The sequence below is a fragment of the Mytilus trossulus genome, chromosome 1, assembly GCF_036588685.1.
Source record: "Mytilus trossulus isolate FHL-02 chromosome 1, PNRI_Mtr1.1.1.hap1, whole genome shotgun sequence".
In the NCBI taxonomy this organism is placed as follows: domain Eukaryota; kingdom Metazoa; phylum Mollusca; class Bivalvia; order Mytilida; family Mytilidae; genus Mytilus; species Mytilus trossulus.
In genome coordinates, this window is record NC_086373.1 from 86893371 (window position 1) to 86921148 (window position 27778).

Here is a 27778-nt window from a genome sequence, read left to right on the forward strand (position 1 = left end):
ATGAATGAAGAAAAGACAAAAGACCAATCTGATCTAGCTAACGAAAATGGGACTGAGCCAACATTGCCGTCCGTTGGTTCACATTCTAGACCTTCTTCAGGAACAGAAGCACATAGGGTAACTACCGCAATCGAAACCAATGATTTGATACCTGTTGATTCCTCATCTGCAGGGAAGTTGTCACCTGTCAATAATGTATCAAGTCCAACAGCTGAAGCCAATACAATATCAAGGACAAATAGTCCAACTGACACGAAACCCAGTGACTTAAATAACGAATTGGAAGATAAGGAAACTAAAACATCTAGACCATCATCAGAGTTAAGAAACGCATTTAGAACAAAAAGTGCGAGTAAGACCACTAAAGAAATAAATGGACAGGCTGATGATGAAGTATTTACAGGAACTCAAACACCTCCTGACCGCAAATCAACACCTTTGTCAGAGATAGATAAAACATCGAGGCCCACTAGTGCAATCAAGACACCCAAACAAATAAACGATGATATTATTACTAGTGAAGTAGAAGGTCCAATAGTAGTGAAGACCGAAAACGTATCTAGGCCAACATCAAAATCAAAGGAATCACCAAGACCTTCGAGCACCAATGACAAAACAGCAGCTCTTCTTCCTGCAGATGAAACAGATACATCAAAAACACCTGCTACTATGAATAAAATGAACGAAGACAAGACAAAAGACCAATCTGATCCAGCTAACGAAAAGGTGACTGAGACAACATTGCCGTCCATTGGTGCACATTCTAGACCTTCTTCCGGAACAGAATCATCTAGGGTAGCTACCGCAATCGAAACCAAAGATGAGATACCTGGAGATTCCTCATCTGCAGGGAAGTTGTCACCTGTCAAAAATGTACCAAGTCCAACAGCTGAAGCCAATACAATATCAAGGACAAATAGTCCAACCGACACGAAACCCAGTGACTTAAATAACGAATTGGAAAATAAGGAAACTAAAAGACAATCATCATCGGATAAAATTACATCATCTAGACCACCACCAGGGTCAAGAAACGCATCCAGACCAACAAGTGCGAGTAAGACCACTACAGAAATAAATGGACAGGCTGATGATGAAGTGTTTACAGGTACTCAAACACCTCCTGACCGCAAATCAACACCTTTGTCAGAGATAGATAAAACATCAAGGCCCACTAGTGCAAACAAGACAACCAAACAAATAGACGATGATAGTATGACTAGTGAAGCAGAAGTTCCAATAGTAGTGAACAACGAAAACGTATCTAGGCCAACATCAAAATCAAAGGAATCATCAAGACCTTCAAGTACAAATGACAAAACAGCAGATCTTCTTCCTGCAAACAAAACAGATACATCAAAAGCATTTGAAACTATGCATACAATGAATGAAGACAAGACAAAAGACCAATCCGATCCAGCTAACGAAAACGTGACTGAGACAACATTGCCGTCCATTGGTTCACATTCTAGACCTTCTTCAGGAACAGAAGCACATAGGGTAACTACCGCAATCGAAACCAATGATTTGATACCTGTTGATTCCTCATCTGCAGGGAAGTTGTCACCTGTCAATAATGTATCAAGTCCAACAGCTGAAGCCAATACAATATCAAGGACAAATAGTCCAACTGACACGAAACCCAGTGACTTAAATAACGAATTGGAAGATAAGGAAACTAAAACATCTAGACCATCATCAGAGTTAAGAAACGCATCCAGAACAAAAAGTGCGAGTAAGACCACTAAAGAAATAAATGGACAGGCTGATGATGAAGTATTTACAGGAACTCAAACACCTCCTGACCGCAAATCAACACCTTTGTCAGAGATAGATAAAACATCGAGGCCCACTAGTGCAAACAAGACAAACAAACAAATAGACGATGATAAAATTATTATGACTAGTGAAGCAGAAGGTCCAATAGTAGTGAAGACCGAAAACGTATCTAGGCCAACATCAAAATCAAAGGAATCACCAAGACCTTCGAGCACCAATGACAAAACAGCAGCTCTTCTTCCTGCAGATGAAACAGGTACATCAAAAACACCTGCAACTATGAATAAAATGAACGAAGACAAGACAAAAGACCAATCTGATCCAACTAATGAAAACGTGACTGAGACAACATTGCCGTCCATTGGTTCACATTCTAGACCTTTCTCAGGAACAGAAGCATCTAGGGTAGCTACCGCAATCGAAACCAAAGATGAGATACCTGGAGATTCCTCATCTGCAGGGAAGTTGTCACCTGTCAATAATGTATCAAGTCTATCAGATGAAGCAAATACAATGTCAAGGACAAATAGTCCAACCGACACGAAACTCAGTGACTTAAATAACGAATTGGAAGATAAGGAAACTAAAAGACAATCATCTTCGGATAAAATTACAACATCTAGACCACCATCAGGTTCAAGAGACGCACCCAGACCAACAAGTGCGAGTAAGACCACTAAAGAAATAAATGGACAGGCAGATGACGAAGTGTTTACAGGTACTCAAGCACTTCCTGACCGCGAATCAAAACCTTCATCAGAGATAGATAAAACATCAAGACCCACTAGTGCAAACAAGACACCCACACAATTAGACGATGATGTTATGACTAGTGAAGCAGACGGTCCAATAGTAGTGAACAACGAAAACGAATCTAGGCCAACATCAAAATCAAAGGAATCATCAAGACCTTCGAGTATCAATGAAAAAACAGCAGATCTTCTTCCTGCAGATGAAACAGATACATCAAAAGCATCTGAAACTATGAATAAAATGAATGAAGACAAGACAAAAGACCAATCTGATCCAGCTAACAAAAAGGTGACTGAGACAACATTGCCGTCCATTGGTTCACATTCTAGACCTTCTTCCGGAACAGAATCATCTAGGGTAGCTACCGCAATCGAAACCAAAGATGAGATACCTGGAGATTCCTCATCTGCAGGGAAGTTGTCACCTGTCAAAAATGTACCAAGTCCAACAGCTGAAGCCAATACAATATCAAGGACAAATAGTCCAACCGACACGAAACCCAGTGACTTTAATAACGAATTGGAAGATAAGGAAACTAAAAGACAATCATCGTCGGATAAAATTACAACATCTAGACCACCATCAGGGTCAAGAAACGCATCCAGACCAACAAGTGCGAGTCAGACCACTAAAGAAATAAATGGACAGGCTGATGATGAAGTATTTACAGGTACTCAAACACCTCCTGACCGCAAATCAACACCTTTGTCAGAGATAGATAAAACATCGAGGCCCACTAGTGCAAACAAGACAACCAAACAAATAGACGATGATAGTATGACTAGTGAAGCAGAAGTTCCAATAGTATTGAACAACGAAAACGTATCTAGGCCAACATCAAAATCAAAGGAATCATCAAGACCTTCAAGTACAAATGACAAAACAGCAGATCTTCTTCCTGCAGACAAAACAGATACATCAAAAGCATCTGAAACTATGCATACAATGAATGAAGACAAGACAAAAGACCAATCCGATCCAGCTAACGAAAACGTGACTGAGACAACATTGCCGTCCATTGGTTCACATTCTAGACCTTCTTCAGGAACTGAAGCATCTAGGGTAGCTACCGCAATCGAAACCAAAGATGAGATACCTGGAGATTCCTCATCTGCAGGAAAGTTGTCACCTGTTCATAATGTATCAGGTCCAACAGCTGAGGCCAATACAATATCAAGTACAAATAGTCCAACCGACACGAAACTCAGTGACTTAAATAACGAATTGGAAAATAAGGAAACTAAAAGACAATCATCATCGGATAAAATAACAACATCTAGACCACAATCAGGGTCAAGAAACGCATCCAGACCAACAAGTGCAAGTAAGACCACTAAAGAAATAAATGGACAGGCAGATGATGAAGTGTTTACAGGTACTCAAACACCTCCTGACCGCAAATCAAGACCTTCGTCGGGGATACATAAAACATCAAGGCCCACTAGTGCAAACAAGACAATCAAACAAATAGACGATGATAGTATGACTAGTGAAGCAGAAGTTCCAATAGTATTGAACAACGAAAACGTATCTAGGCCAACATCAAAATCAAAGGAATCATCAAGACCTTCAAGTACAAATGACAAAACAGCAGATCTTCTTCCTGCAGACAAAACAGATACATCAAAAGCATCTGAAACTATGCATACAATGAATGAAGACAAGACAAAAGACCAATCCGATCCAGCTAACGAAAACGTGACTGAGACAACATTGCCGTCCATTGGTTCACATTCTAGACCTTCTTCAGGAACAGAAGCATCTAGGGTAGCTACCGCAATCGAAACCAATGATGAGATACCTGGAGATTCCTCATCTGCAGGGAAGTTGTCACCTGTCAATAACGTATCAAGTCCAACAGCTGAAGCCAATACAATATCAAGGACAAATAGTCCAACCGATACGAAACCAAGTGACTTAAATAACGAATTGGAAAATAAGGAAACTAAAAGACAATCATCATCGGATAAAATAACAACATCTAGACCACAATCAGGGTCAAGAAACGCATCCAGACCAACAAGTGCGAGTAAGACCACTAAAGAAATAAATGGACAGGCAGATGATGAAGTGTTTACAGGTACTCAAACACCTCCTGACCGCAAATCAAGACCTTCGTCAGGGATAGATAAAACATCAAGGCCTACTAGTGCAAACAAGACACCCAAACAAATAAACGATGATATTATTACTAGTGAAGTAGGAGGTCCATTAGTAGTGAACACCGAAAACGTATCTAGTCCAACATCAAAATCAAAGGAATCTTCAAGACCTTCGAGTACCAATGACAAAACAGCAGCTCTTCTTCCTGCAGATGAAACAGATACATCAAAAACACCTGCAACTATGAATAAAATGAACGAAGACAAGGCAAAAGACCAATCTGATCCAAATAATGAAAACGTGACTGAGACAACATTGCAGTCCATTGGTTCACATTCTAGACCTTCTTCAGGAACAGAAGCATCTAGGGAAGCTACCGCAATGGAAACCAAAGATGAGATACCTGGAGATTCCTCGTTTGCAGGGAAGTTGTCACCTGTCAATAATGTATTAAGTCCAACAGCTGAGGCCAATTCAATATCAAGGACAAATAGTCCAACCGAAACGAAACCCAGTGACTTAAATAACGAATTGGAAGATAAGGAAACTCAAAGACAATCATCATCGGATAAAATTACAACATCTAGACCACAATCAGGGTCAAGAAACGCATCCAGACCAACAAGTGCGAGTAAGACCACTAAAGAAATAAATGGACAGGCTGATGATGAAGTATTTACAGGTACTCAAACACCTCCTGACCGCAAATCAAGACCTTCGTCAGGGATAGATAAAACATCAAGGCCTACTAGTGCAAACAAGACACCCAAACAAATAAACGATGATATTATTACTAGTGGAGTAGGAGGTCCATTAGTAGTGAACACCGAAAACGTATATAGGCCAACATCAAAATCAAAGGAATCTTCAAGACCTTCGAGTACCAATGACAAAACAGCAGCTCTTCTTCCTGCAGATGAAACAGATACATCAAAAACACCTGCAACTATGAATAAAATGAACGAAGACAAGGCAAAAGACCAATTTGATCCAAATAATGAAAACGTGACTGAGACAACATTGCGGTCCATTGGTTCACATTCTAGACCTTCTTCAGGAACAGAAGCATCTAGGGAAGCTACCGCAATGGAAACCAAAGATGAGATACCTGGAGATTCCTCGTTTGCAGGGAAGTTGTCACCTGTAAATAATGTATCAAGTCCAACAGCTGAGGCCAATACAATATCAAGGACAAATAGTTCAACCGACACGAAACCCAGTGACTTTAATAACGAATTGGAAGATAAGGAAACTAAAAGACAATCATCGTCGGATAAAATTACAACATCTAGACCACCATCAGGGTCAAGAAACGCATCCAGACCAACAAGTGCGAGTAAGACCACTAAAGAAATAAATGGACAGGCTGATGATGAAGTATTTACAGGTACTCAAACACCTCCTGACTGCAAATCAAGACCTTCGTCAGGGATACATAAAACATCAAGGCCCACTAGTGCAAACAAGACAACCAAACAAATAGACGATGATAGTATGACTAGTGAAGCAGAAGTTCCAATAGTATTGAACAACGAAAACGTATCTAGGCCAACATCAAAATCAAAGGAATCATCAAGACCTTCAAGTACAAATGACCAAACAGCAGATCTTCTTCCTGCAGACAAAACTGATACATCAAAAGCATCTGAAACTATGCATACAATGAATGAAGACAAGACAAAAGACCAATCCGATCCAGCTAACGAAAACGTGACTGAGACAACATTGCCGTCCATTGGTTCACATTCTAGACCTTCTTCAGGAACAGAAGCATCTAGGGAAGCTACCGCAATCGAAAACAAAGATGAGATACCTGGAGATTCCTCATCTGCAGGGAAGTTGTCACCTGTCAATAATGTATCAAGTCCAACAGCTGAAGCCAATACAATATCAAGGACAAATAGTCCAACCGACACAAAACCCAGTGACTTAAATAACGAATTGGAAGATAAGGAAACTAAAAGACAATCATCATCGGATAAAATTACAACATCTAGACCACCATCAGGGTCAAGAAACGCATCCAGACCAACAAGTGCGAGTAAGACCACTAAAGAAATAAATGGACAGGCTGATGATGAAGTATTTACAGGCACTCAAACACCTCCTGACCGCAAATCAACAACTTCGTCAGGGATAAATAAAACATCAAGGCCCACTAGTGCAAACAAGACAACCAAACAATTAGACGATGATATTATGACTAGTGAATCAGAAGGTCCAATAGTAGTGAACAACGAAAACGTATCTAGGCCAACATCAAAATCAAAGGAATCATCAAGACCTTCGAGTACCCATGAAAAAACAGCAGATCTTCTTCCTGCAGATGAAACAGATACAACAAAAGCATCTGAAACTATGAATAAAATGAATGAAGACAATAAAAAAGACCAATCTGATCCAGCTAACGAAAAGGTGACTGAGACAACATTGCCGTCCATTGGTTCACATTCTAGACCTTCTTCAGGAACAGAAGCATCTATGGAAGCTACCGCAATCGAAACCAAAGATGAGATACCTGGAGATTCCTCATCTGCAGGGAAGTTGTCACCTGTCAATAATGTATCAAGTCCAACAGCTGAAGCCAATACAATATCAAGGGCAAATAGTCCAACCGACACAAAACCCAGTGACTTTAATAACGAATTGGAAGATAAGGAAACTAAAAGACAATCATCGTCGGATAAAATTTCAACATCTAGACCACCATCAGGGTCAAGAAACGCATCCAGACCAACAAGTGCGAGTAAGACCACTAAAGAAATAAATGAACAGGCTGATGATGAAGTATTTATAGGTACTCAAACACCTCCTGACCGCAAATCAAGACCTTCGTCAGGGATACATAAAACATCAAGGCCCACTAGTGCAAACAAGACAACCAAACAAATAGACGATGATAGTATGACTAGTGAAGCAGAAGTTCCAATAGTATTGAACAACGAAAACGTATCTAGGCCAACATCAAAATCAAAGGAATCATCAAGACCTTCGAGTACCAATGAAAAAACAGCAGATCTTCTTCCTGCAGATGAAACAGATACAACAAAAGCATCTGAAACTATGAATAAAATGAATGAAGACAATACAAAAGACCAACCTGATCCAGCTAACGAAAAGGTGACTGCGACAACATTGCCGTCCATTGGTTCACATTCTAGACCTTCTTCAGGAACAGAAGCATCTAGGGTAGCTATCGCAATCGAAACCAAAGATGAGATACCTGGAGATTCCTCATCTGCAGGGAAGTTGTCACCTGTCAATTATGTATCAAGTCCAACAGCTGAGGCCAATACAATATCAAGGACAAATAGTCCAACCGACACGAAACCCAGTGACTTTAATAACGAATTGGAAGATAAGGAAACTAAAAGACAATCATCGTCGGATAAAATTACAACATCTAGACCACCATCAGGGTCAAGAAACGCATCCAGACCAACAAGTGCGAGTAAGACCACTAAAGAAATAAATGGACAGGCAGATGATGAAGTGTTTACAGGTACTCAAACACCTCCTGACCGCAAATCAAGACCTTCGTCAGGGATAGATAAAACATCAAGGCCAACTAGTGCAAACAAGTCACCCAAACAAATAAACGATGATATTATTACTAGTGAAGTAGAAGGTCCTATAGTAGTGAACAACGAAAACGTATCTAGGCCAACATCAAAATCAAAGGAATCTTCAAGACCTTCTAGTACCAATGACAAAACAGCAGCTCTTCTTCCTGCAGATGAAACAGATACATCAAAAACACCTGCAACTATGAATAAAATGAACGAAGACAAGACAAAAGACCAATCTGATCCAACTAATGAAAACGTGACTGAGAAAACATTGCCGTCCATTGGTTCACATTCTAGACCTTCTTCAGGAACAGAAGCATCTAGGGAAGCTACCGCAATCGAAACCAAAGATGAGATACCTGGAGATTCCTCATCTGCAGGGAAGTTGTCACCTGTCAATTATGTATCAAGTCCAACAGCTGAGGCCAATACAATATCAAGGACAAATAGTCCAACCGACACGAAACCCAGTGACTTTAATAACGAATTGGAAGATAAGGAAACTAAAAGACAATCATCGTCGGATAAAATTACAACATCTAGACCACCATCAGGGTCAAGAAACGCATCCAGACCAACAAGTGCGAATAAGACCACTAAAGAAATAAATGGACAGGCAGATGATGAAGTGTTTCCAGGTACTCAAACACCTCCTTACCGCAAATCAAGACCTTCGTCAGGGATAGATAAAACATCAAGGCCAACTAGTGCAAACAAGTCACCCAAACAAATAAACGATGATATTATGACTAGTGAAGTAGAAGGTCCAATAGTAGTGAACAACGAAAACGTATCTAGGCCAACATCAAAATCAAAGGAATCATCAAGACCTTCGAGTACCAATGAAAAAACAGCAGATCTTCTTCCTGCAGATGAAACAGATACAACAAAAGCATCTGAAACTATGAATAAAATGAATGAAGACAATACAAAAGACCAACCTGATCCAGCTAACGAAAAGGTGACTGCGACAACATTGCCGTCCATTGGTTCACATTCTAGACCTTCTTCAGGAACAGAAGCATCTAGGGTAGCTATCGCAATCGAAACCAAAGATGAGATACCTGGAGATTCCTCATCTGCAGGGAAGTTGTCACCTGTCAATAATGTATCAAGTCCAACAGCTGAAGCCAATACAATATCAAGGACAAATAGTCCAACCGACACGAAACTCAGTGACTTAAATAACGAATTGGAAGATAAGGAAACTAAAAGACAATCCTCATCGGATAAAATTACAACATCTAGACCACCATCAGGGTCAAGAAACGCATCCAGACCAACAAGTGCGAGTAAGACCACTAAAGAAATAAATGGACAGGCTGATGATGAAGTATTTACAGGTACTCAAACACCTCTTGACCGCAAATCAACAACTTCATCAGGGATAGATAAAACATCAAGGCCCACTAGTGCAAACAAGACAACCAAACAATTAGACGATGATATTATGACTAGTGAATCAGAAGGTCCAATAGTAGTGAACAACGAAAACGTATCTAGGCCAACATCAAAATCAAAGGAATCATCAAGACCTTCGAGTACCAATGAAAAAACAGCAGATCTTCTTCCTGCAGATGAAACAGATACAACAAAAGCATCTGAAACTATGATTAAAATGAATGAAGACAATAAAAAAGACCAATCTGATCCAGCTAACGAAAAGGTGACTGCGACAACATTGCCGTCCATTGGTTCACATTCTAGACCTTCTTCAGGAACAGAAGCATCTAGGGTAGCTACCGCAATCGAAACCAAAGATGAGATACCTGGAGATTCCTCATCTGCAGGGAAGTTGTCACCTGTCAATAATGTATCAAGTCCAACAGCTGAAGCCAATACAATATCAAGGACAAATAGTCCAACCGACACGAAACTCAGTGACTTAAATAACGAATTGGAGGATAAGGAAACTAAAAGACAATCATTGTCGGATAAAATTACAACATCTAGACCACCATCAGGGTCAAGAAACGCATCCAGACCAACAAGTGCGAGTAAGACCACTAAAGAAATAAATGGAGAGGCAGATGATGAAGTGTTTACAGGTACTCAAACACCTCCTGACCGCAAATCAAGACCTTCGTCAGGGATAGATAAAACATCAAGGCCAACTAGTGCAAACAAGTCACCCAAACAAATAAACGATGATATTATTACTAGTGAAGTAGAAGGTCCAATAGTAGTGAACAACGAAAACGTATCTAGGCCAACATCAAAATCAAAGGAATCTTCAAGACCTTCTAGTACCAATGACAAAACAGCAGCTCTTCTTCCTGCAGATGAAACAGATACATCAAAAACACCTGCAACTATGAATAAAATGAACGAAGACAAGACAAAAGACCAATCTGATCCAACTAATGAAAACGTGACTGAGAAAACATTGCCGTCCATTGGTTCACATTCTAGACCTTCTTCAGGAACAGAAGCATCTAGGGAAGCTACCGCAATCGAAACCAAAGATGAGATACCTGGAGATTCCTCATCTGCAGGGAAGTTGTCACCTGTCAATTATGTATCAAGTCCAACAGCTGAGGCCAATACAATATCAAGGACAAATAGTCCAACCGACACGAAACCCAGTGACTTTAATAACGAATTTGAAGATAAGGAAACTAAAAGACAATCATCGTCGGATAAAATTACACCATCTAGACCACCATCAGGGTCAAGAAACGCATCCAGACCAACAAGTGCGAGTAAGACCACTAAAGAAATAAATGGACAGGCAGATGATGAAGTGTTTACAGGTACTCAAACACCTCCTGACCGCAAATCAAGACCTTCGTCAGGGATAGATAAAACATCAAGGCCAACTAGTGCAAACAAGTCACCCAAACAAATAAACGATGATATTATGACTAGTGAAGTAGAAGGTCCAATAGTAGTGAACAACGAAAACGTATCTAGGCCAACATCAAAATCAAAGGAATCATCAAGACCTTCGAGTACCAATGAAAAAACAGCAGATCTTCTTCCTGCAGATGAAACAGATACAACAAAAGCATCTGAAACTATGAATAAAATGAATGAAGACAATACAAAAGACCAACCTGATCCAGCTAACGAAAAGGTGACTAAGACAACATTGCCGTCCATTGGTTCACATTCTAGACCTTCTTCAGGAACAGAAGCATCTAGGGTAGCTATCGCAATCGAAACCAAAGATGAGATACCTGGAGATTCCTCATCTGCAGGGAAGTTGTCACCTGTCAATTATGTATCAAGTCCAACAGCTGAGGCCAATACAATATCAAGGACAAATAGTCCAACCGACACGAAACCCAGTGACTTTAATAACGAATTGGAAGATAAGGAAACTAAAAGACAATCATCGTCGGATAAAATTACAACATCTAGACCACCATCAGGGTCAAGAAACGCATCCAGACCAACAAGTGCGAGTAAGACCACTAAAGAAATAAATGGACAGGCCGATGATGAAGTGTTTACAGGTACTCAAACACCTCCTGACCGCAAATCAAGACCTTCGTCAGGGATAGATAAAACATCAAGGCCAACTAGTGCAAACAAGTCACCCAAACAAATAAACGATGATATTATTACTAGTGAAGTAGAAGGTCCAATAGTAGTGAACAACGAAAACGTATCTAGGCCAACATTAAAATCAAAGGAATCTTCAAGACCTTCTAGTACCAATGACAAAACAGCAGCTCTTCTTCCTGCAGATGAAACAGATACATCAAAAACACCTGCAACTATGAATAAAATGAACGAAGACAAGACAAAAGACCAATCTGATCCAACTAATGAAAACGTGACTGAGAAAACATTGCCGTCCATTGGTTCACATTCTAGACCTTCTTCAGGAACAGAAGCATCTAGGGAAGCTACCGCAATCGAAACCAAAGATGAGATACCTGGAGATTCCTCATCTGCAGGGAAGTTGTCACCTGTCAATTATGTATCAAGTCCAACAGCTGAGGCCAATACAATATCAAGGACAAATAGTCCAACCGACACGAAACCCAGTGACTTTAATAACGAATTGGAAGATAAGGAAACTAAAAGACAATCATCGTCGGATAAAATTACAACATCTAGACCACCATCAGGGTCAAGAAACGCATCCAGACCAACAAGTGCGAGTAAGACCACTAAAGAAATAAATGGACAGGCAGATGATGAAGTGTTTACAGGTACTCAAACACCTCCTGACCGCAAATCAAGACCTTCGTCAGGGATAGATAAAACATCAAGGCCAACTAGTGCAAACAAGTCACCCAAACAAATAAACGATGATATTATGACTAGTGAAGTAGAAGGTCCAATAGTAGTGAACAACGAAAACGTATCTAGGCCAACATCAAAATCAAAGGAATCATCAAGACCTTCGAGTACCAATGAAAAAACAGCAGATCTTCTTCCTGCAGATGAAACAGATACAACAAAAGCATCTGAAACTATGAATAAAATGAATGAAGACAATACAAAAGACCAACCTGATCCAGCTAACGAAAAGGTGACTAAGACAACATTGCCGTCCATTGGTTCACATTCTAGACCTTCCTCAGGAACAGACGCATCTAGGGTAGCTACCGCAATCGAAACCAAAGATGAGATACCTGGAGATTCCTCATCTGCAGGGAAGTTGTCACCTGTCAATTATGTATCAAGTCCAACAGCTGAGGCCAATACAATATCAAGGACAAATAGTCCAACCGACACGAAACCCAGTGACTTTAATAACGAATTGGAAGATAAGGAAACTAAAAGACAATCATCGTCGGATAAAATTACAACATCTAGACCACCATCAGGGTCAAGAAACGCATCCAGACCAACAAGTGCGAGTAAGACCACTAAAGAAATAAATGGACAGGCAGATGATGAAGTGTTTACAGGTACTCAAACACCTCCTGACCGCAAATCAAGACCTTCGTCAGGGATAGATAAAACATCAAGGCCAACTAGTGCAAACAAGTCACCCAAACAAATAGACGATGATATTATGACTAGTGAAGTAGAAGGTCCAATAGTAGTGAACAACGAAAACGTATCTAGGCCAACATCAAAATCAAAGGAATCATCAAGACCTTCGAGTACCAATGAAAAAACAGCAGATCTTCTTCCTGCAGATGAAACAGATACAACAAAAGCATCTGAAACTATGAATAAAATGAATGAAGACAATACAAAAGACCAACCTGATCCAGCTAACGAAAAGGTGACTAAGACAACATTGCCGTCCATTGGTTCACATTCTAGACCTTCTTCAGGAACAGAAGCATCTAGGGTAGCTATCGCAATCGAAACCAAAGATGAGATACCTGGAGATTCCTCATCTGCAGGGAAGTTGTCACCTGTCAATTATGTATCAAGTCCAACAGCTGAGGCCAATACAATATCAAGGACAAATAGTCCAACCGACACGAAACCCAGTGACTTTAATAACGAATTGGAAGATAAGGAAACTAAAAGACAATCATCGTCGGATAAAATTACAACATCTAGACCACCATCAGGGTCAAGAAACGCATCCAGACCAACAAGTGCGAGTAAGACCACTAAAGAAATAAATGGACAGGCCGATGATGAAGTGTTTACAGGTACTCAAACACCTCCTGACCGCAAATCAAGACCTTCGTCAGGGATAGATAAAACATCAAGGCCAACTAGTGCAAACAAGTCACCCAAACAAATAAACGATGATATTATTACTAGTGAAGTAGAAGGTCCAATAGTAGTGAACAACGAAAACGTATCTAGGCCAACATTAAAATCAAAGGAATCTTCAAGACCTTCTAGTACCAATGACAAAACAGCAGCTCTTCTTCCTGCAGATGAAACAGATACATCAAAAACACCTGCAACTATGAATAAAATGAACGAAGACAAGACAAAAGACCAATCTGATCCAACTAATGAAAACGTGACTGAGAAAACATTGCCGTCCATTGGTTCACATTCTAGACCTTCTTCAGGAACAGAAGCATCTAGGGAAGCTACCGCAATCGAAACCAAAGATGAGATACCTGGAGATTCCCCATCTGCAGGGAAGTTGTCACCTGTCAATTATGTATCAAGTCCAACAGCTGAGGCCAATACAATATCAAGGACAAATAGTCCAACCGACACGAAACCCAGTGACTTTAATAACGAATTGGAAGATAAGGAAACTAAAAGACAATCATCGTCGGATAAAATTACAACATCTAGACCACCATCAGGGTCAAGAAACGCATCCAGACCAACAAGTGCGAGTAAGACCACTAAAGAAATAAATGGACAGGCAGATGATGAAGTGTTTACAGGTACTCAAACACCTCCTGACCGCAAATCAAGACCTTCGTCAGGGATAGATAAAACATCAAGGCCAACTAGTGCAAACAAGTCACCCAAACAAATAAACGATGATATTATGACTAGTGAAGTAGAAGGTCCAATAGTAGTGAACAACGAAAACGTATCTAGGCCAACATCAAAATCAAAGGAATCATCAAGACCTTCGAGTACCAATGAAAAAACAGCAGATCTTCTTCCTGCAGATGAAACAGATACAACAAAAGCATCTGAAACTATGAATAAAATGAATGAAGACAATACAAAAGACCAACCTGATCCAGCTAACGAAAAGGTGACTAAGACAACATTGCCGTCCATTGGTTCACATTCTAGACCTTCCTCAGGAACAGACGCATCTAGGGTAGCTACCGCAATCGAAACCAAAGATGAGATACCTGGAGATTCCTCATCTGCAGGGAAGTTGTCACCTGTCAATTATGTATCAAGTCCAACAGCTGAGGCCAATACAATATCAAGGACAAATAGTCCAACCGACACGAAACCCAGTGACTTTAATAACGAATTGGAAGATAAGGAAACTAAAAGACAATCATCGTCGGATAAAATTACAACATCTAGACCACCATCAGGGTCAAGAAACGCATCCAGACCAACAAGTGCGAGTAAGACCACTAAAGAAATAAATGGACAGGCAGATGATGAAGTGTTTACAGGTACTCAAACACCTCCTGACCGCAAATCAAGACCTTCGTCAGGGATAGATAAAACATCAAGGCCAACTAGTGCAAACAAGTCACCCAAACAAATAAACGATGATATTATTACTAGTGAAGTAGAAGGTCCAATAGTAGTGAACAACGAAAACGTATCTAGGCCAACATCAAAATCAAAGGAATCTTCAAGACCTTCTAGTACCAATGACAAAACAGCAGCTCTTCTTCCTGCAGATGAAACAGATACATCAAAAACACCTGCAACTATGAATAAAATGAACGAAGACAAGACAAAAGACCAATCTGATCCAACTAATGAAAACGTGACTGAGAAAACATTGCCGTCCATTGGTTCACATTCTAGACCTTCTTCAGGAACAGAAGCATCTAGGGAAGCTATCGCAATCGAAACCAAAGATGAGATACCTGGAGATTCCTCATCTGCAGGGAAATTGTCACCTGTCAATTATGTATCAAGTCCAACAGCTGAGGCCAATACAATATCAAGGACAAATAGTCCAACCGACACGAAACCCAGTGACTTTAATAACGAATTGGAAGATAAGGAAACTAAAAGACAATCATCGTCGGATAAAATTACAACATCTAGACCACCATCAGGGTCAAGAAACGCATCCAGACCAACAAGTGCGAGTAAGACCACTAAAGAAATAAATGGACAGGCAGATGATGAAGTGTTTACAGGTACTCAAACACCTCCTGACCGCAAATCAAGACCTTCGTCAGGGATAGATAAAACATCAAGGCCCACTAGTGTAAACAAGTCACCCAAACAAATAAACGATGATATTATGACTAGTGAATCAGAAGGTCCAATAGTAGTGAACAACGAAAACGTATCTAGGCCAACATCAAAATCAAAGGAATCATCAAGACCTTCGAGTACCAATGAAAAAACAGCAGATCTTCTTCCTGCAGATGAAACAGATACAACAAAAGCATCTGAAACTATGATTAAAATGAATGAAGACAATAAAAAAGACCAATCTGATCCAGCTAACGAAAAGGTGACTGCGACAACATTGCCGTCCATTGGTTCACAATCTAGACCTTCTTCAGGAACAGAAGCATCTAGGGTAGCTACCGCAATCGAAACCAAAGATGAGATACCTGGAGATTCCTCATCTGCAGGGAAGTTGTCACCTGTCAATAATGTATCAAGTCCAACAGCTGAAGCCAATACAATATCAAGGACAAATAGTCCAACCGACACGAAACTCAGTGACTTAAATAACGAATTGGAAGATAAGGAAACTAAAAGACAATCATCATCGGATAAAATTGCAACATCTAGACCACCATCAGAGTCAAGAAACGCATCCAGACCAACAAGTGCGAGTAAGACCACTAAAGAAATAAATGGAAAGGCTGATGATGAAGTATTTACAGGTACTCAAACACCTCTTGACCGCAAATCAACAACTTCGTCAGGGATAGATCAAACATCAAGGCCCACTAGTGCAAACAAGACAACCAAACAAATAGACGATGCTAGTATGACTAGTGAAGCAGAAGTTCCAATAGTATTGAACAACGAAAACGTATCTAGGCCAACATCAAAATCAAAGGAATCATCAAGACCTTCAAGTACAAATGACAAAACAGCAGATCTTCTTCCTGCAGACAAAACAGATACATCAAAAGCATCTGAAACTATGCATACAATGAATGAAGACAAGACAAAAGACCAATCCGATCCAGCTAGCGAAAACGTGACTGAGACAACATTGCCGTCCATTGGTTCACATTCTAGACCTTCTTCAGGAACAGAAGCATCTAGGGTAGCTACCGCAATCGAAACCAAAGATGAGATACCTGGAGATTCCTCATCTGCAGGAAAGTTGTCACCTGTCAATAATGTATCAAGTCCAACAGCTGAAGCCAATACAATATCAAGGACAAATAGTCCAACCGACACGAAACCCAGTGACTTAAATAACGAATTGGAAGATAAGGAAACTAAAAGACAATCATCATCGAATAAAATAACAACATCTAGACCACAATCAGGGTCAAGAAACGCATCCAGACCAACAAGTGCGAGTAAGACCACTAAAGAAATAAATGGACGGGCAGATGATGAAGTGTTTACAGGTACTCAAACACCTCCTGACCGCATATCAAGACCTTCGTCAGGAATAGATAAAACATCAAGGCCCACTAGTGCAAACAAGACACCCAAACAAATAAACGATGATATTATTACTAGTGAAGTAGAAGGTCCAATAGTAGTGAACAACGAAAACGTATCTAGGCCAACATCAAAATCAAAGGAATCTTCAAGACCTTCGAGTACCAATGACAAAACAGCAGCTCTTCTTCCTGCAGATGAAACAGATACATCAAAAACACCTGCAACTATGAATAATATGAACGAAGACAAAACAAAAGACCAATCTGATCCAACTAATGAAAACGTGACTGAGACAACATTGCCGTCCATTGGTTCACATTCTAGACCTTCTTCAGGAACAGAAGCTTCTAGGGAAGCTACCGCAATCGAAACCAAAGATGAGATACCTGGAGATTTCTCATCTGCAGGGAATTTGTCACCTGTCAATAATGCATCAAGTCCAACAGCTGAGGCCAATACAATATCAAGGACAAATAGTCCAACCGACACGAAACCCAGTGACTTTAATGACGAATTGGAAGATAAGGAAACTAAAAGACAATCATCGTCGGATAAAATTACAACATCTAGACCACCATCAGGGTCAAGAAACGCATCCAGACCAACAAGTGCGAGTAAGACCACTAAAGAAATAAATGGACAGGCAGATGATGAAGTGTTTACAGGTACTCAAATACCTCCTGACCGCAAATCAAGACCTTCGTCAGGGATAGATAAAACATCAAGGCCCACTAGTGCAAACAAGTCACCCAAACAAATAAACGATGATATTATGACTAGTGAAGTAGAAGGTCCAATAGTAGTGAACAACGAAAACGTATCTAGGCCAACATCAAAATCAAAGGAATCATCAAGACCTTCGAGTACCAAAGAAAAAACAGCAGATCTTCTTCCTGCAGATGAAACAGATACAACAAAAGCATCTGAAACTATGAATAAAATGAATGAAGACAATACAAAAGACCAACCTGATCCAGCTAACGAAAAGGTGACTAAGACAACATTGCCGTCCATTGGTTCACATTCTAGTCCTTCTTCAGGAACAGAAGCATCTAGGGTAGCTACCGCAATCGAAACCAAAGATGAGATACCTGGAGATTCCTCATCTGCAGGAAAGTTGTCACCTGTCAATAATGTATCAAGTCCAACAGCTGAAGCCAATACAATATCAAGGACAAATAGTCCAACCGACACGAAACCAAGTGACTTAAATAACGAATTGGAAGATAAGGAAACTAAAAGACAATCATCATCGGATAAAATTAAAACATCTAGACCACAATCAGGGTCAAGAAACGCATCCAGACCAACAAGTGCGAGTAAGACCACTAAAGAAATAAATGGACAGGCTGATGATGAAGTGTTTACAGGTACTCAAACACCTCCTGACCGCAAATCAACACCTTTGTCAGAGATAGATAAAACATCAAGGCCCACTAGTGCAAACAAGACAACCAAACAAATAGACGATGATAGTATGACTAGTGAAGCAGAAGGTCCAATAGTATTGAACAACGAAAACGCATCTAGGAAAACATCAAAATCAAAGGAATCACCAAGACCTTCGAGTACCAATGACAAAACAGCAGATCTTCTTCCTGCAGACGAAACAGATACATCAAAAGCATCTGAAACTATGAATAAAATGAATGATGACAAGACAAAAGACCAGTCTGATCCAGGTAAAGGAAATGTGACTGAGACAACATTGCTGTCCATTCGTTCAAATTCTAGACCTTCTTCAGGGTCAGAAGCATCTAGGGTAGCTACTGCAATCGAAACCAAGGATGAGATACCTGGAGATTCCTCATCTGCAGAGAAGCTGTCACCTGTCAATATTGTATCAAGTCCAACAGCTGAAGCCAATACAATATCAAGGACAAAGAGTCAAATCGACATGAAACCAAGTGACTTATATAACGAATTGGAAGATAAGGAAACTAAAAGACAATCATCGTCGGATAAAATTACAACATCTAGACCACCATCAGGGTCAAGAAACGCATCCAGACCAACAAGTGCGAGTAAGACCACTAAAGAAATAAATGGACAGGCTGATGATGAAGTATTTACAGGTACTCAAACACCTCCTGACCGCAAATCAAGACCTTCGTCAGGGATAGATAAAATATCAAGGCCCACTAGTGCAAACAAGACAACCAAACAAAGAGACGATGATAGTATGACTAGTGAAGCAGAAGGTCCAATAGTATTGAACAACGTAAACGCATCTAGGAAAACATCAAAATCAAAGGAATCACCAAGACCTTGGAGTACCAATGACAAAACAGCAGATCTTCTTCCTGCAGACGAAACAGATACAACAAAAGCATCTGAAACTATGAATAAAATGAAGGAAGAAAAGACAAAAGACCAGTTTGGTCCAGCTTACGAAAATGTGACTGAGACATCATTGCCGTCCATTGGTTCAAGTTCTATACCTTCTTCAGGATCAGAAGCATGTAGGGTAGCTACCGCAATCAAAACCAAAGATGAGATACCTGGAGGTTCCTCATCTGTAGGGAAGTTGTCACCTGTCAATAATGTATCAAGTCCTACAGCTGAAGCCAATACAATATCAAGGACAAATAGTCCAACTAACACGAAATCCAGTGACGTAAATAAAGAATTGGAAAATAAGAAAACTAAAAGACAATCATCATCTGATAAAATTACAACATCTAGACCACCATCAGGGTCAAGAAGCGCATCCAGATCAACAAGTGCGGGTAAGACCACTAAAGATATAAATGGACAGGCTGATGCTGGAGATTTTTCATCTGCAGGGAAGTTGTCTCCTGTCATTAATATATCAAGTCTAACAGCTTCAACCAATAAAATATCAAAGATTTTTAATGCGGACGACACTGAAACCAGTAATGTAAATTACGAGTTTGAATTTAAAGGAGCTAGAGTACAATCATCTCCTGACAAAACTATAATTAAAAGTCCTAGACACGCATCAACCCTACAAAATGGCACTGAGAACACTAAAGTCCTAAATGGGCTCACCAATGAAGAAGTATTGACAGAAACTGAAGTATCTTCTGATCCACCCAAAATGAATAAAACTCAAAGGCCGATCATGGAAAATAAAGAAATGGTAATAGAGGTAACAGACGAACCTGAACATTTAGAAACACATAGAAGACCTCCGACAGCATCAATTATAAGAACATCAATTACCACAACAACAAATGGAAATGACCAGAGAGAGGTAAACATTTTATAACATGTCAAATTTTAATCATGTTATTATGGGCATTTAAACAGCTACTAAGTATACAGAAAAGGTATATAATTTGAACCTTTATGAGTGGATTTTCATGCAATGTCGCTGAACACGGAATTATATATGCATTAGAAAAAAAACAATAATATTGTCAAATAAAATGCTGCTGATGACGATCAAAAAGATGAGAACAAGGGGTTTATTCAAAACGTATAAGTCAAATAGAAACTGACAATGTCATGGCAAAACATTTTACGAAGCAAAAGACAGACCAATCCACAAAACACTACAACAAAAACTAAGGAATAAGCAACACGAATCCTATAAAAAAAACTAAGGGTGATCTAAGGCGCACCGTAATGGACTTTATTAAGAGTTGAAGCACTGTGCCAATGTCCCCTTGAAGGAAATGCCTCCCATTTTTTTTATATTCTGATGAATTATCCCAATAAAAATACTAACACAACTGCTACTACTATCCTGTTTATCCTCGACGTAAGGGTCCTTAAGTATTTGCGATTTAAATGTGTAATTATGCATTATCTCGTAAATCAATATGACATGTTGAACAAATATATAAGTTATTATGTTTTTGGGTACAGTTTAATAAACATAAAACAAAACCAAGTTAACTTTCCATAGATATAAAGATTTGGTTTTGAAGTTTGATTGAACCTGTAGAAAACTTTTTTTCAAACGGGATAGCACATCCTCATTTTTAACGGAAATATTGTTAACCGTGCCCTGAAATTTGGAAACGATCCTGGTAAACTTATCGATCCTTTAATAAACTTATTCTAAAAGGTTACCAATTCAACACTGTAATACGTCGTGTAAATCAACAACACCTTTCTCAGGATGATCTCAGCCTCATTTCATCTGAGGGCTGTGGTCCTTCGATAAGATTGTAGCTAAGATGCACTATCGCGTTTAAGAAACGATCGATAATTTATATGTATCTTATTGTTGTGAACCGTAGATATATTACTCGTTTCACACTTCATGGAGTGTGATACGAAAACTGCGTTAATTTGATTGGCTTGTCCCCCATCATAAAACGATATTCCGATATTTCCATAGGCTATACGTTAGTTCGTTGATAACTTTGAAATTTTTGTCCATACGAAAGGACATAGAGTATGTGATTTCTTCAATAATTTACAAAAACTTCACATTTTTCACTTTGAAATTTATTTTATTCTGAAGCTTACACAGAGTTAAACTAAACAATACGAACAGCTGTAGGTTATATCAGGTCATCAAGGAGAGTTAGTAAATCCTCCTACGCAATTGCATTCATCGCATTGCTCATGTAAAAACAATCCTGGGGAGGTCCAATTCGAGGAAAAGAGGACGGGAAGGCGGTATTGAGGTTACGACATTTGAAAATATTCCGTCGTGTTATGTGAAAAAGCATAACGTGCAAGTGTTCATGGCAGGAAATTACAGTATACAAAATTTAATGACGTTTAATATAAATTTATAAAAGAAATTGGCTCTAAAATGATGTTCCGGCTGCTCTAATGACATAAAAAATAATCCGTTGGCTTAACAAAAGACAGCCGTTCTAAACCCACAGCCCATGTAAAACCAAAGATACAAAGAAAACAAAAACAAAAATACTATAGAAATAAATATATTCTGCACTGCACCTGTCCACACAAGTGTTCTATTTATCAATTAAAATGATGTTCGTTAACAATGCACATGATTATTGAACAAAATATTTGTTTTTTATATTACAGGAGTTAAATAACTTAACGATGATCGTGGAAGAAGGAAAAGAAAATGCCACAACGAATATCAACAACATAATGAGGGCAATAGAGGACGAGAAAAATATATGCATTTCACAAATTGAAGATTTGCGAGAAGAACAAGGAATGTTACGAACACAAATAGAGAGAAAACAGGAAAAGATCATTCAGTTACAAACAGATTTTGATGAAATGAAATTGGACAACAAAAGGATTACAGATGAAGAACAAGAAATAAAACATCAGGTTAAAAAGCTAGAATCAGAAATACTAGTTTTGACTAATAATTTATCTCAAGTAAGTGAGAACACAGATCACGTATTGGGTCAGTTTCACGAATTAAGAGTACATATTGAGAATGAAAGTAAAATGCCACATGACAACAAATATAGCAATGCGGTTATCAATGATACTCAGACATTAGACAATGGATGGATGGAAAACACGAGTAAAGATATTCATGAGATAAACAAAGAAAAAGCAAAAGGAGAAAAAAGTCACAATTCACAAGAAGATGTTAGAAAATATGAAGAACAACAAAAGAGTGCATATAAAGAATTAGATAACAGAATCAAAGAATCTAATGAATTGTTAAAAAATTATCACGAAACTGATATAACACTTCACGCTACAAATCATCAACATTTAATTGATATAAAGCAAACCATTGAGAATATAGGAACACAAAATGAAAAACTTCGAGAACAGGAGCAAAACAATCAAGAAAACGATCAGAGCGCTGAAGACAAGACTATACTTATTAATGAAATGAAAACACAATTTAATGAATTGAAAGAAGTTATAGAAAACGACATGAGTGTAAGACACAAACAATACAAAGAAACTACCAACTTTAATGAAAGTAGTCTTGCAGAAGAAAGAATTTCTTATGCAAAAACCGTTGATGATGATAGAAATTATCATGACCAACAACGAAACGAACTGCGACAACTGCGACAGGCAGTAGAGGGCAGCATTAAGATGCATGAAGCGGAGGGAGAAAATAACAGAAAAGCACATGATATTCAGCTTAAGGAGTTCAATGATTTAAAGAATATAGTAGAAATTAGAATGAAAGATATTCAAAATCGACACACAGTAGGGGAGGGAGATGGTCATTACCCCCTCAAATACATTAATCAAATTAAGGAACATATGAACGAGTTTGAACAGTTAATTAAAGATGACAAACTATCACATGAGTGTCAAATTCAAGAATTTAGAGAATTACGGCAACTCCTGGATAATGATAGAAGTGTTAATAAGGTGTTGGGTGAAGAGCAAGAAGAAGATAATGGCGAATGGAAAGACGAAATGAAAGCAATTAAGACAGCTATTGAAAGTGATATCAAAATGCATGAAGAACATCGCAAATTGTTCAACCAATACAAGCAAAGCCAGGAACAAGAATTACATGAACTCAAGAAAGCAGTAGTAAACTCTCAGGCAAACAAAGTTCACAAGGCCGCCAAACCAGGAGATATATGTGTCAATACCCTCAGTCACATAGATCAGTTGAAAGAAGTTTTGTCAAATAATAGTGAATCCCAAAACAAACAAATAAAGGACTTAGAAGTTCTTAAAAATACAATAGAAATTGATATGAAGCTAAGGGAAGAACAAAGAGATAATGACAGAAAAGCTCTGAATGAAAATATGAACGGAATAAAACATGAGCTTGGATCTATCTTAACAGCCTGTGATAAACAGAATGTGGCACCGACCACTGAAAAAAGTATTGACAAGCAGGCTGACAGTGACGATGGAAATCAAGGGGAGATAATAAGACATCATTTTAATATACTAAAAGAGATGATTAAAAAAGATATGCTTCTCCAAGATGATAGAAGAGAGGCTGAGAAAATAAATAACGAAAAACAGCTAATGGAAACACAGAGGTTGATTACAACATTAGAAAATGACAGAGATTTAAGAACAGAACAACGTCAAGATTTCTTAAATCTGAAGGAAAAACTTGACAGTAATACAAAATTTCAAGAACAACAAGTGGAAGTTCAGAAATCTTATCATAATAACTTGAAAGAGTTAGAAAAAACATTTGAACGTTATGCGGCATTACAAGTCAATACAAGCGGTCCAGACGATTCAAAACAACAAGGTTATATTTCCAATTATATTCCTGATAGCTTGAGTAGGCAATCTGAGGATCTGGATCAAAGTTTTGATCGCAGAATAAAAGACCAACAACTTCCTGATGGTAACGGAATTCAAGAGCAACTACAAAACACATTACAAAAGTTGAATGTCAATATAGGTGATAATATTCAACATTTGAAAGATCTGAATGACAGACAAGAAACCTTGCATGGAATAGAACTTAATGAGTTTAAAGAAATAAAACAAAAAATGGATGTTAGCAACAAATATCAAGAGACACAAGCACAATCGTTACAAGAAATGATAGGGCAAATGGAAAAAGGAAACAACCAACTAGAAAAGACGTTGCTGGTTGATAGGAATTTCCACGAAGAGCAAAGAGAGAATGATCGAAAATACTATACAAATTTACGACAGAGTGAAAAAAGAGTTATTGAAAATCAGTATGAAGATTATCGTCGCTCGCAACAAGAACTGAAAAATGTCAGTATGGAACTACATATGGAAACAAGAAAATGTTTAACTGGTAGAATAACAGCTTTACTTGATGTGTGTCAAGACACATCTGAATTGGTGAACAGACTAGACAAGAGACCTCTTGGTGCTATTAAGCAAAGGGAACAAAATACAGAAAGTGGACCAGTGGTAAATGATTACGTCGAAAGAATTGATAACCATTTTTATGAATTAAAACATGCAATGGACAAAGACAGAAAACGACAAGAAAAACAGTATGATGAAAAATCACTATTTAAATTAGAGCAAAGAGAGCACAAGAAAAAAGTCAAAGAAAAACATAGAGAGGAAGATAGAAAATCAAAAGAGGAGTTACGGAAACAGGAAAACCAACTACGGGAAAACCAAATTGAAGAGATGCAAATATTGAGATTAACAGTTGAAAATGACAAAAGAATTCAAGGTAAACAACAAGAAGAAACCACACGGTTGATAAAGAAAAACAACAAAGATGTTTTGGATTTGAAACAATTTATCGATGATGAAAGACAGCTACGAGAAAGGCATAGACGGGAGACGAGGCTGAGTAAAGACGAGAGTAAACAAAATGATAGAAAACTAATAGAAAAATTGTGCGATGACACCTACATAGTGAAAACCCAGTTTGAAGAACTGAATGAAGTTTTTACAAGAGATCGAAAGCTTTATGAAAGACAAAGAGAAGAAGATATATTGTATCGTGTAGAGCAAAGGGATCATCAGAAAACAATTCAGGAAAAACAACGAGAAGAATTTCAATTATTAAAGGAAGAATTAGCAAAAGGCAGAAAATATCAGGAAAATCAGCGCGAAGACATTGATAAAATGAGAACAAGATTTGAAGAACTAAAACAAACCATTGAGTGGGACAGAAATTTCCAGGATAAACAAAGAGATAACGAAAGGAAAAATGTGGACGAACAACGGCAAATTGACCGGAGACTTTATTACCAACAAAAAGAACAGTTTCAAGAATTAATGAAAAGTGTGGAGAATGATAGAAAAATAAATAAAGAAAATGTGCAAGAAATGAATGGAAATATAAGCCAAATAATAAAAGCTGTCAAAAAACCCAAATCCGTGTCTAAACCAGAAAAGAAAAGCAAGGTTCCGGAAAGGGAGGTTAGGGTTAAAAAGCGAAAGACCACTGAAAAGGTCCTTCTACAAAGGCGTAGAGGTATAGAAGTTGTAGTCCTGCCTAAAATTCCGTCTAACATTACAAGCAGACAACGTGAGGACTTACACAAAGAAACAACAAAGACGAAAACAACGAAAACTTTAAAGAAGAAGAAGAAGAAGAAAAAGAAATTAATTATATTATAATTTAGATTTGTACTTTCAGTACAATTAGACTGGTAACATTTGTTTCATATGTTGATTCACGTAGATATATACGCTTGATTGTAGATTGTTGTGAAATCTGTAATGATATTTCATTTAGATTACTTATGATTGTTCCAAAACATACGATTTTTATAAAATTAATTAAAAAATAATTTTGATAATTACACAGGAATATAAGTTCATACATCTTCCTATGATATAATACAGATTATTTTTCTTTAAGAGAGGCAAAAGATATCAAAGAGATATTCAAAATTATTAGTTGAAAACAAACAAAAATTTCATGGCAAACAAACCCCGACGAAACGACAAACAATAGTACACAAAACACAAACTAGAAAAAAAGATTGAGCAATACGAACCGCACTGAATCACGAGGAAATTCCCCGTGCTCCGGAAAGGTATGAAGATCCTGCTCGACAAGAATAAGTACCGATTATCAGGTTATCTGCATGTTGATATCGTAAAATATCAGCTGCGAGACATAATATGAAGCTTTTTGTCGAGTGAGCGTAGCGAACGAGATCAAAAAGCCTTCATATAATGCCAAGCAGCTGATATTTTACAATATCATTATGCAGATAATCTGATAATCGATTTATCGGGCTATATTTGCTTGTTTCAGAAGTGTTTTCTTTGTTTCACCAGCAAACAAAAGATGACTTGATAAGTTCGGGTCAAAGTTATTAACGTCGGTTCAAACATTATGACGTCGCTGATATGTCCGGGTCAAAGTTATTAAGGCCGGGTCAACGTATTTGACGTCACAAAGACATGATATGGAATAATATTAAGAGCTGAACAGAGTGATATAGACCGGGGGACGACCGATAACATGATGTATTTAAAAGTTGATTCAGTTTCTGAAGTCGCCTTCGATGTTATCTTAAGGTTAAAATGTTTTCATTTGTAACATACAAAATTGTGATACGTATTTTAATTGCAAGTATTATATTGTTTCTTCTGATTTCGTTACATCGAAACCGGAAAAATGTACTAAGATCTTAAAATCCAAGGTTTGAATATCGGAACCTAAATTGTTTTATACCATTCAAATTTTACCTAGAGTTACAATCACATATTATATATATTCCTATGTGAGATAAACATGGTTAAGAGTATACTTCGAGAATCCTTAGCTTTCCAAGATGTTTTTTTTTAATTAGAAAAAAACCCAATTGATATGCCACAAAATCAGTACATGCACAGAAGACAAACAGCAAACAAAGGAACAGCGCTTTTATTGCTGTTCTTCATCTCAAATTCACAGTGAGGCTTTAAACACAGAGCCAAAAAACCCTCATCTCACTGCAAATTTAAGATGATCCCTAGCACTAGCTTGAGTGGAATTCTCTGCAAAAAAAGAAGAGGTAACAACACTTAATCGATAAAAGAACGAACATACTGGAAAGTAGAACATCTTAAAAACTGGTATAAGATGAAAGGCGAAGGACTAGTGTTCATTGTCAAACACACAATTACCTGATAAT

General features: G+C 38.3%; 1 protein-coding gene across 1 annotated transcript; it reads left to right on the forward strand.

Moving 5' to 3' along the window:
* Positions 1–26711, forward strand: LOC134701475 (mucin-16-like). The gene is made up of 2 exons (XM_063562661.1): positions 1–20559; positions 22320–26711. The coding sequence occupies exons 1-2, from the start codon at positions 1–3 to the stop codon at positions 26265–26267; spliced, it is 24507 nt and encodes an 8168-aa protein (XP_063418731.1). The 3' UTR covers positions 26268–26711.
* The last annotated feature ends 1067 nt before the right edge of the window (positions 26712–27778 follow it).